Genomic DNA, 11,552 nt, shown 5'->3' on the forward strand with positions numbered 1-11,552 from the left:
ACTGGGGAACCGCAGGCAGGGAGATAGATTTATGTAACACAACTGCTTGTAAAACTGCTAAAGGGTCGGCCTGACTCTTCGCCCGTATTTTTCTCTTAGTTGAAGAATCACTTTGGCAGAAGCAAGGGCAGCATCATGAAATCTTATTTTTTTCTTGTTTATTTCTTAACTAAAAGCATGTTGCTGGTTATCTACCGTGGATTTTACTCATTTCACCCCAGGCCTGGGTAATAATTGTCTTCGTTCTTTTCCTCCCAGAAGCTTCAAATCATCTTCTAGCATTTTCTCAGGCAGTATCACATTGTGTCAGTGCATTTGACAGATGTTACATAGAGTGGTCCCGGTTGTACAGAGGGAGAAGTAATTGGATGCAGCGTACAGCGTGAGCAGCTGTCCGAGCTTAATGACAGTTTCAAGCATCCTGTCCCGACCTCCGGCTCCTTCCCTGCCACTGTCCTCAGCTCTGTTATCTTTCCCAGAGCATCCAGTGTGAGATGCGCTTCTCCTGTCAGTTCCTTCTGAACTTGCCTGAATTTTCTAGGGCTCCTTGGTTTCTAAAGAAACCAAGAAAAGGAGATTCAACTGGAATGGCAGAGCGCCCTGCCTGACGAGACCCTGGTGGAAGACAAACGCAAGGGTCTATACAAACATGTACGCCCAGAGGAAAAGCCCAAGTAAGCAGGGCAGGCATCTCATCCAAGCCTGAGACTAACCGTCGGGGTCTTGTTTAACTCAGTGACGGGGTGGAGCTCCTCCAGACGGTGAAGGTGCCGGGTTCCAACAGCAGCGACCTCCTGGTCACGACCAACCGAGGCCTTGTCCTGCTGCAGGGGCAAAACCTCACACCTTCCTGGACCCTGAGCCTCCAAGGCCTGCGCAGGTTGGCAGTGTGCTCCTCGCGTCTGCTTCTTGTTCCGCTTGCCCACCTTTCAAAATCACCCAGAATGACTGCTCGCTATCTGGGGCTCGTGCAAGGGGAGGGGGCGGGAAGGAGTGAGGTTCTCCTCTTTTTCTCCTTCACTTCCGATCACTCACGTTGTTCTCACTTGCAGCCAGCCTACTCCTGGGTATTTCACGGACGATGAGACGTTAGACTTCCTTCTGCAGATACCGAATGGAGTTGGGCTGAAAAAGGTAAAACCTGGGGACTCGATATCAGTCAAAACATATATCCAGTATAAACCTGGTGTCCAGCCCTGCGCTAGGCATCGTGAGAAATAAAAAGAGCCTAAAGGATGGTCTCTTCCTTCAAAGAGCTCCGAGTCTAGCAGAATGGGTAAAATGAAAGGTCACAGTGCAGTGCTCAACGCTACAGCATCAGAAGCTTTGCTAGCTGCCCTCCTTCCTACGCAGTTCATTCTGGGTTCTCAGTGTACAGGAGCCTTCTGAAGCCTCTTGATGGGGAAAGGCAGGTATAAATAAATGTACCACTTCAGTACACGTACTCCTAGATTTCACAGAAGCTGGGCTAGCCGGGGTGGCTAGGATGTTACGGAGGACTTCATAAAGGCGGGAAGGGTGAGCAGAGCCTTGCAGCTGAACTGCGTTTCTGGAGGAGGGTGGGCAGGCAGGCAGGGGCAGGGGCTCCAGCTCCCTGAGATAGACGGTAGGGTGTGTTCCAAGGACACACATAGGTCATTCTGATTTTATGTCAGGTTGTACATCGTAAGGATTTAATGACTGGATAGACAGTTTTCATTCCTTTAACGTTACAGGCAGAATTCGAGTTTTTAAAATTTCTTTTTTTTTTATAATCGACTGAGCGTTTTGGTTTATCCTCAGCATGAAATATGCATTTATATACGATTGTACCCTGTTCCCGGAGAGTGACTTCAACAAACACTTAATCATTGCCTCTCACGTATGCCAGGTTCTGTGCCAGGTGCGCAGATGATGGCTGTGGAGACACAGCATCAATGAGAACAAGCCACTGCCTCGTGTGGTTCAGTCACCGGGGTGCCTGTACCTCGGACGTCGTGGTGAGTGCTGGAACGGAAGTTCGCACGATGCCACAGGGACTTGGGGAGCAGATGGAGGGAAGGGTGTCGAGAGATGCTTCCCGTCATTTGGGCGTTAGATGTGCAGAGTCACGAGAGCAGAGAAGAGGTTTGCTGGATGGATATAGGAGGCTGGGCAGAGGGGCCTTCCTAACAGAGTGGTCAGGACGCGCTCAGCTGCTGGAGGGCCTGAAAGCCAGGCCGCGGAATTCAGATGAGGCGTAGAGCCTAGGGTTATTTAGTCATGAGTAGGGGACAGATCCGAGGACACAAGGACCACTTCGGGGAGCGTCTTCAGGCAGTGCCAGACAGGAAGGAAGCAGTGTCTGAGTGTGTTTCAAAGATGATTCAGGTAGAGACTGAAATGTCCGTTGGCTTTCCCAGCAGGATGAAGGAGGAAGGGTACATGTGGGTTGGTTTAGAGCTGAGATGCTGAGGGTTTAGGCTTGGGTTTTAGTCCCTGACTCCACTACTAATTGGTGACCGTGGGCAGATGACACAGTCTCACCCAGCTGTAGTTTCTGCATCTGTGAAACGGGAGTAATAAGACCACTTGCCTTCATAGGGTTGTCGTGACGATTAAGTGGAATAATATGTGTCACTGGCTAAAGCGTTTTAGTGCAGTGTCTCTAGACTTCTTTTCTCCCCGAGACTAATGAAGGGAATCTTGGACTGCTAGCCTGCTTCCCCTCTGCTTGCTCTCGGCGAAGCAGAGTCTGATCCTGGGCAGAGAATGGCAGGCCCAGGACGCTGGGGGCACAGGGAAGGGACTGTCGAAGGAGGTGCAGGGCAGAGACACTGAGGAGAGAGGCCGTGGAGGTGCTGGGGCTGGAGGTGATGGGGGAGTTTCTTGGGGATTTTGGCAAAGGAGAGGCTGTTTTGTTCTAGAACTGTGCGGTGTGAGGTATTTGGGGTGACAGGAGGTACCAGTGTTGCCGGGGATTATAAATCTAATCCCCTTCATTATCCCTTGAGAGATGCAACTAAGGAGTGAATTTTTCTCTTAATTTTATGTTTTTGTGCCTGTTCAGACTATGCTCTTTTAAATTTGAGACTCCCTTTGGGCTGAGCTGCACCTGCCAGGATGCACACGACAGAGTCAAACTTGTAAAGCTTTTAGCCCAGGGGACAGGACAGAGCTGTCGCCAAATCATGTTCCCCGTAATCGTAATTGTGGCAGCTGCATTGCTGGAGGGAAGGGATGAGGGTCGGGTTTCAGCCCCTCCACGGTGGGATGTCTGCTCCGTCCAGGACTGTCCCGAACGCAGAATAATCAGCGTCACTTCCTGTCCCCGAGCCTCCATCCCCTCATCTGAGGACGGGAGGAGGCCGAGATGACTTATAATGTCCCTTCTCACCTGGGAAGGCTGCAGTCCTTTAGACTCTGTCTAGGGTCCTGGGCCTAGCTGCTATTTAGCGCTCTCTGAACACCCCGTTGTTTGCATCTGGTAAGCTCCGCCTGTTAATGTATGTGATGTTTGCGTGTCCATGGGTTTTTGTTCGGGTGCGCGTGAGTTTTCCGCTGTCTCTCTGAGGATGGCCTGTGCTCACCGTCTTCTCTTTTGCAGGTGATGGTGGTGGATGGGGACTCTGGAATGGTCGCTTGGAGTTACAGCATTCCGTGTCACATGGAAGAAACTCCGGCCACCTCAGCAGCCGCTGTGGACCAGAAGTCTGTCTTCCTCTTCTGGGCTGAAGGGCTGTCAGCTGCATCGCCCAATCCTGTGAGTGAGCATGGGAGGGTCCCTCTGTCACTTTGTCAGATGGCAGCAGCTCTCGGGGCTGCCTTGCCTGGTCTGCAGTGGGCAGGGAGGGTTTCATGGGGGCTGAGGCTGGGCTTTGAGGTGAATAAGCTGAGATTTCGGAAATGGGTGGGGCCGCAGGGTGGCAAAGCAGGGACGGGGGGACGCTGGGCTGAAGGTGAGGGTTCACCTGGGGGACCACGGGAGAGAAGCTCCGATACACGGAAGGCAGGTTTGAGAATGCTGTCCTGCAGCACTTTAACGGGGTTGAGGAGGCACGGGGCCACCTCTACAAGGTGCCTGGGGATTTTGAGTAAGACTCACCCTGATTTAGTCCAGTTACACACAGCTGACCAGCACCTACTGTGTGCCAGGGACCTCGGGGTAAACTAGGAACAGTGCTGCCCTCTGCAGGAGAAGACGGATGGTCCCTGGCGATCGGGTAGCCTGACAGAGGGAGAGTCCTGCGTTCATTAGCCCTGTGCTCTAGGACTTCACTTTTTTGAGTCTCATGCTCTTTATCCGTTAATGAAGATGCTAATATGGTCCCTGGCTTTCGGATCAGATTTCCATAAATGGTTGTCCTAACTCCGCAGTTCCCTGACATGTGAATGTGGGCAATCTACCTACCATTTAACTTCCCGGTTTCCTCCTTTAATAAAATGAGGGGCTCGGATCAGATGACTCTCAAATGTAAGTGTCTATAAATGAGCACAAAACAAAGGCATATTACCAATGCTGTAATAGAGGTGCACATAGGAAGTTTAGATGGACGCACAAAGGGAGGGGGGTAGTCATTTTGTTGGGGGCGATTAGGGACCTTTTCTTGCACAAGGTGGCATCTGGAGGTTGGGGACCTCCAGACAAGAAGTGTTTTAATGTGTGGAAACGGGCTCACGAGGAAGACGTCTAAGGGGGAAATAAGATTGGCCAAGGTCAGGTAAAGTCAAGTGAAGCATGTGTTTGTTTCACAGATGTTCTTAGAGCGTGGGGTGCATAGGCCTATAATCGTAGGAGGCCAAGGAAGGCAGATTGGGGTTGAAAGGCATAAGACCTTGGTTTTCACGCTAAGGAGTTTGGGCACCATGCCATAGGCAGTGAGGAGGGAGTTGGGCTCTTTTCTTGTCATGTTAGCTGAGCCGGTGCTGGGATACTGAGGTGTGTGGGAAAGCCCTCTCCTGCTCTGTGACAGTGGTGGGAGTGCACCGCGAGCTTCCCACACACGTGTCCCCTCCCCTGCTGACAGTGTGGAAGCAGGGCTGACACTCACTTCAGTTGTGTCGAGTGGTGGCTTCTCTTGTTGTGGAGCACGGGCTCTAGGCGCACGGGCTTCAGTAGCTGTGGCTCGTGGGCTCAGTAGTTGTGACTCACGGGGTCTAGAGCGCAGGCTCAGTAGTCGTGGCACATGGGCTTAGTTGCTCCGCGGCATGTGGGATCTTCCCGGACCAGGGCTCGAACCCATGTCCCCTGCACGGGCAGGCGGACTCTCAACAACTGTGCCACCAGGGAAGTCCCTGATGTGCATTTTTTTCTGCTGTCGGGAAAAGTCCCTGATGTGCATTTTTTTCTGCTGTCTGAGTGTCTGATTGACACTCAGGCCTTGGAATTTTTATATTACGATTAGTGAGTTCTGTTTGGTCCATTCCTGTTTATTTCAGGAACAGGTAAGATTTTTGTGATTTTTTTTTTTAGCCTGACTCTTGCGATTGGCTTCAATATCCAGTGAAAGCAAATGTCTTTGGCTCAATATATATTTTTTTAATATGCAGATTTTGCCTCCACGAAGCCCCCCTGCCTGCTGTCAGGGAAGAACCTCTTCCTAATACTCCGTTGGCACCAGACTGCGAGGGCCCCCATCAGTTTCTGTCCTGGGGCATACCCGTTTCCTTTCTTCCTCTCTTTTTCTTATAAGCGAGAAAGCATCTTCTAGCTCTAGTGGTTTGAAGAAGTTAGTGTTTGTTTAATCAGTGTTTTCAGCTCTTGGAAATGACACGTCTCTCGTATGTGGGAGTTTCTCTCGAACACACCCGCATAGTTGGGATCGCAGGGGATGAGTAATCACCACCGTCTCCACCACCCTTTCATCTGAGTGACATCGTACGCCGGTGTGTGGACTGACCTTTGCTCTCACTGGTGCTTGTTGTCAGGATGTCGTCCTGGGAACCGAGCCACCCAGCCTTCACCACCTGTACCTCCTGCATCCAGCCTTCCCCTCCATCCTTCTGGATCTGGCCAATGCCACCGGCACCGTGACGGCTTCAGAGGGTAGGTCCCGGGGACGGTGGGGTCTGTGTACACAGAGGAGGGGAGCGGATGTGCTGGCCGTGGTGAGGGTGGTACCATCGTCCCACCGAGGGGAGGGTGTGTGCCTGCGGGTGACAGCAGGACGAGTGCGCCGCGCTGCTCCCGTGCATTTCCCCTGGTGGCCCTGGTTCCCCGGGGCCGTCGCCCGAGTGCGCCCTCCCAGCGCCCGGCTCACGGGGTGAGGGCCCACAGCCTCCAAACCTGCTGGAAGCTGCGGGCAGTGTTATCCCATCCCCAAGGGTCCACGGAGCTGATGTTTCAGCAGATGTTTACTGAGCATCAGCTGTACACCGGGCGCTGTGCCCGGTGCTGGGAATACAAATCAGACTGGTTTCTCGACCTCGTAGAAGCTTAGGACCTGGAATTCACTGCAAAGGATAAAGCAGAGGCAGGACGTTTCCTCAGGGCATGCGTTTAGGCTCAGTAGAGACTTTTCTTTGGACTAAAGGGCACATGACCATCGCGTAGAAACTGGCGCCAGGAGAAAAAGGGAAAAAGAAAAATCCCCCGTAATCTGAGCACTCATAACCGCCGTTAACGTTTGGAGGTGCTCTACTTTACATGTGCCTCTAAATAATATCACAGAGCAAGACTGGGATCGCATGTTAGAGACCTGTAATGCAAAGCCCTGGAAGGTCGGCCACCGCAGCTGGTCTGGGATCGTCCGATGGTCCCTTCCTTGGAGGGTCCCGTCCCACACTGGCCTCTGGGAGTCTGCAGTCCTGCGGGGGCCGGCCAGGCCGGCCATGGTTCCTTTCTTTACTTCTTTTCCGTATTCCCTTGCCATTCAGAGACTTGCTGTCTCCTTACAAACTCGTTTGCCTTGAAGGTGAGGTTGCTGCTGTGACCCTGGGCCCACTGGGCTGCACTGGGAAGAACAGCTCATCTGGAACTTGCAAGTACCCCTGCCCACTGGCTTTGTGCGCAGCAGGGCGGCGGTGGGGAGGTGTGAGTTTGCAAAATCCTGTGACTGGATCTAAATGACCTCCTTTTCAATAGTAGCATAAATTGTTATTCAGTGAACGTTACGTAATGGTAGTTAAGAATCAAGACCATTTTTATTACAATACCTGGTTTATAGATGAGGCAGAATAAACACTGGCTATGTACGTAGCTTATGCCACCAGCTACTGACAGTCTAGGAATTCTCAGAATTTCTAGTCTGTTGTACTCACTTTTCTACCAAATTGTCGCCACAGTTGGCCATTCCTCTCCCTTCCTGATCTGGGGCTTTCTTAGAAGTGGCTTCGGAGAAGCACAGGTACAGAGGCTGAGAATTTGCTGCTTTGCACCCCTGGGCACCTATCGTCTAGTCAGTGCCTTGCGTTGATTAGGTGCTCAGTAAACTTCTTCTGTGAATTAGCGAAGGAGGAAATGAGTGAATGAATCCAGTTGCCGAACCAAACCACTCTCCTGTTAGCTGAAGTCTTCTGTCCTTGTTAACTGCTCTTGTTTTTGTCTTTCCTCAGTTGGGATCAACGACCTCTGGAAAGATGCCTTTTATGTTACCAGGACCACAGGGCCAAGCTCTGAAGGGCATCCCGCACCCCTGGTGGTCAGCAAGCTTAGTCTGCGGTGGGCACTGATGGAGGGCCAAGTGATCCAGCTGAAGGAGACGGCCCCCAAAATTGGCCGCGGGGAGCTGCGAAGATTCCTCTCGAGGATAAAGTTCGTTGACTCTCCCTACCAGGTGAAGAGCTTGTGAAAGAAATGTCTGGTTACTACTGAGGGTTGAAGACACATCATACCAAGCCCGAGTCTGCTCTTTGGAAGATTTGGGGAGTGGGAGCCTTCTTGAGTAGCAGGTATCAGGAAACAGTTATTTTCAACCCGTGTTATTTTGTAAGCGTACTTCACGACCATGAACTACTGCTCAGCTGTTTTGAGCTGGAAACGGTACCGTCTCTCTTAGGAGACATTTGGAGGTGCGGGCTCCTGGCTTTTACTGTTACCCCTGGCCTTTTCCGGGTAAGGGCTCGTTGTGCCAGCATCGTGCAGGGCTTGTGACAGTTACACACCACGAAGAATTATCTTGCTGAAAATGCAGCACTCCCTCCCACCCCTCTGAAAATCCTACGGTCTAGTTCAGTGTTTAAGAACGTATCATGGAAAAAGGTAAAGTCTCTGGGCCTTTCTGGAGGGACGCTTACAAACCACTGGGGCTAGACAAAAGGACAGGAAAATAGAGGGAAATTCTGACATTTAGGGTCCCTCCATGTCTCTCCCATGAAAAAAATTAAAGTCATTGATACTTGCACTCTTCTCCCTAGATCTAGGCTGCTGGACTCTTCAGTTTCAGAAGAAGTGAACTGAATGGTACTGTCTCTCTCCAGCTGGAGAGGACGACTTCTGTCACCCACTCCGCCACGTCTGCGTGAATGTTGCCAAACACTCTGGAAGGCACTTGGAGGTCTTGGATAACAGCACGATCCGTTTGGCTGGGGTGCTGCCCTTCCAACCCCCTAATTAACCCCTTCTAGGTGTTCTGTGTGGATAGTTTGGAAATGTGAATCTTGTGTTATTTTTTGTGTGTCTAATTTATGAACCCTTGCTGGGAAATTCCAGTGAAGTCCTTCCCTGGAACCTTTTGTTGTGCGTTACGCCCTGAGTGTGTATCTGTTGGTGTGGTGATGAAACTTTCTCTAGATAAGTATGTCCTAAGCTCCAGGGACCCAGGTTCTCATCCGTCCGAAACACATCTGGTTGGTTTGGGCCTCCTGAGACTCCCAGATAGCCTACCTCTGACTTGGAGGGCCCCTCAGCATTTCTCCCCTTCGTCTCCCCCTACCTGTACCTCGGCTGCGGTAGCGAGAAAGACTGACCCGGGGATGTGGCGCGAGCCACCCAGAATCCTCATCTCTTCCTTGTTTTGTGGCTCCTGTCTCCTCTCTCCTCACATGTTCCTTTGCTCTGTATTCAGTGACCATAACAATAACCCTGTTCCTGTCAGAAGGGGAACAGGAGAAGTTTAAACGCCCCACCTCTGACAAGGTCCATAGCTTATGGACGTGGTTCGGGTAGTTCCTCCAGTCACGAGCGTTTTACCGTGTCACTTCGGACGTGCTCAGGTGTGCACCGTCCACAGCTTAGAGGAAAACTCAAGTCAGGAATGCCTGAGGCTGGCAGCCTCATCCCCTTTATCTCCGCCCTGCTTTCTCAGCATCTTCTCCTAGTGGGCATCCTCCTTTCTGCCTCTCATTTTGCTTTTTATTCAGGGATATTTTTGCTTTGCTTGCATGAGAGCGAAGCTGTTTCTGGACTTTGGCTCCTTGAGTCCAGCATGCAACCATTCTGCCCTGTACCCTCCCTTCCTTGTAGAGCCTTTGAAGCAGAGTATTTTGAGAATATGTCTGTGTAAATACTATAACTTTTTATAAATGGAGAAGTTCTTTAGAATTATCTCCAGAGCTTATTTCTTCCTTCTTCTGTATGAATATGTTACTTTATCAGGTTCTCCCCTAAACTTCTAGGTCGTTGTTTATATAGCAGAGAATCCCACATTAGCTGGGGGAGAACCGCTGTTCTTCTCGAACAATTTTGATAGGTCATCCCTGAGTGCACTCGGGTTCTCTCTTTACTTGAGCCCTTGTGTTTTTAGCTTGTGTTACTAAAGAGATTCCAGAAAATCGGGATGCCAGACTTAAAGGGGTATGTCTGAATTGCCCACTGGTAGGCGTTGTGACGTAACCGAAGGTTGGTAGCCGGAGCTGTAAGCAGGCATGTTGCCTGGCCTGTAGACTGGCCTCGCTGGGTTTCTGCCCCCTTCCCACCTGAAGTCCCTGAAAGCAAATTTGGTTTCAACACTTGGAAGGCACGTGTGGGTCCAGCTTCTTGTGAACTTGGGAGAACAATTAGGACACACCCAAGAGTCTGGGATTGATTCCAGATTCACTTCTAGGGTTTGAATCTGCCTGGGTAGAAGGGCGTAGGATCTAGTTCAGTCTAATAGAGAATTCTAAGGACTGATTCACAGTCACCCGAATACCTGAAGCCTGAGTGGCGGCCTGGGCTGGGCCACCTCGTTCTCTGCCACGTGGAGGCTTTCAGGGCTGCCAGCCACTTCAGGCAGGAGTCAAACGCAAAGCTGTTTATGGAGCATCTGGTTTGGGAGGACTGTTTGGGGCAGGAGACTATATTTATGCTGGGAGAGTCCCAGAAACACCTAAGCAGCAGCTAGGGAGAACAGCGGCCCTGAATTCTTTGTGGTGTGTTTGCAGACTAACTTCGCATAGATTGTTTGGTCTCTGATCAGTTTGAATCTCCCTTGCTAAACACAGGACACAAGCTCTAGGTTTCTTCTTCCTCCTGCAGCCAGTACAGGGGGAGTAAAGGGTGGCTGAAGATCGAGGAAGCTTCACCTGATCGGTGTGGGTGCTGGTCTCGTCCAGTGTGTCCCTAAACTTCCTTCTCCTCGCGGGCAACGCCCCAGCCGGACGTCAAAGATAGGAAGTGCTCTTGTCTTTCGGGGTTGCCAGCAGAGCCAATCAAGCGCTACTTAGAAAGAGTATTGACTTCCGTGAATGCCGGGGTGTTCCTTCTCCCAGTCTCTCCTCTTTCCTTCCCGTGCAAGCCCTCTACCCTAGACGACATCCTCCCACCCCCAGAGGGACTCTGCTCCCCCTTCTAGTGTGGTTCCCCCAAGGTCGACTGTGAATGGCCGCCCTTACTGCCTGTGCTAGAGAAGAGCCAGCTGGTACGTTGTCAGGAGGCGCTGTTTAAAATGTGAATCGTTACAGAACAAATAAACACTGTGTATAGGAGCATACGTGTGTGCTGTTCTCCTTCTTCTCAGCTATCAAGGATGGCGGGTTTTCCCTGACGGAAAAGAGAAAGGGCGAGTGGATGGACGCAAGGTGGGGCTCAGAGGGGAGTGTAGGCTGCAGCCTGGTCGCTGGGGGGCTGCCATCCTGTCCACGTGGCCTCAGTGGGCCGTTCTGGGGGTGGCCTGTCCCCGCAGGCTGCAGGAGCCTTCTCATGTGTCCTAGTCTCCTGATGGCTCTGAGGATAATGTGTAATTAACGTGATGTGATATGTTCCCTATCGCGGGGATGCAGGACACCGTGGTAGGCCGTGCAGAGGATGCCCGTTCTACAGGTCAGAGCTCCTGGGAGAGCCTTCCATTGTGTGGCTTCCAGGAAAAGTCAAGTGCACCACGGAAGGCTGAGGCACCACCAACTACCCACCTCCATTCTTCCAAATCCAGGACAGATGGCCAAGTTGGTCGGCCTCTAAAGGGCAGGAACTATATTTTACTCCTCTTTTTATCTCCCAGAACCTGGCATATAACCAACAATCAGAAAGGCGAGAAGGGACTTCTGAATGAGTGACACGGGGGGCGGGGGTGGGAGATTGGAGTGAGACCAAGCTGTGACAGAAAAGGGAGCGAGGGCACCGGGCCCATGCCCCCCGGACTTGGACTTTAAATACCCTTGTTCTTAACCTCTGCAAATCACGCTCAAGAAACAGACTTTGGCTTAAGCACGTGTTGATGACAAAGCAACACGGTTAA

The 11,552-nt window shown here is 51.5% G+C and overlaps 1 protein-coding gene across 2 annotated transcripts in view; it reads left to right on the forward strand.

Moving 5' to 3' along the window:
* FAM234B (family with sequence similarity 234 member B) overlaps positions 1–10,798 on the forward strand; it is a gene marked incomplete at its 3' end in the record, with an annotated part of 35,698 nt that extends 24,900 nt beyond the window's left edge. The window contains exons 8-13 of one of the 2 annotated variants that reach the window (XM_082666455.1): positions 737–880; positions 1,053–1,134; positions 3,566–3,721; positions 5,887–6,004; positions 7,513–7,733; positions 8,314–10,798. In XM_082666455.1, coding sequence (XP_082522581.1) covers positions 737–880; positions 1,053–1,134; positions 3,566–3,721; positions 5,887–6,004; positions 7,513–7,733; positions 8,314–8,319 — 727 coding nt within the window. Of the gene's footprint in view, positions 1–736; positions 881–1,052; positions 1,135–3,565; positions 3,722–5,886; positions 6,005–7,512; positions 7,749–8,313 lie in introns of those variants that run through there. The other variant, XM_082666454.1, reaches the window with a different exon arrangement.
* Between the last annotated feature and the right edge of the window lie 754 nt (positions 10,799–11,552).

Source organism: Grampus griseus (assembly GCF_964374135.1).
Source record: "Grampus griseus genome assembly, chromosome: 11".
NCBI lineage: Eukaryota > Metazoa > Chordata > Mammalia > Artiodactyla > Delphinidae > Grampus > Grampus griseus.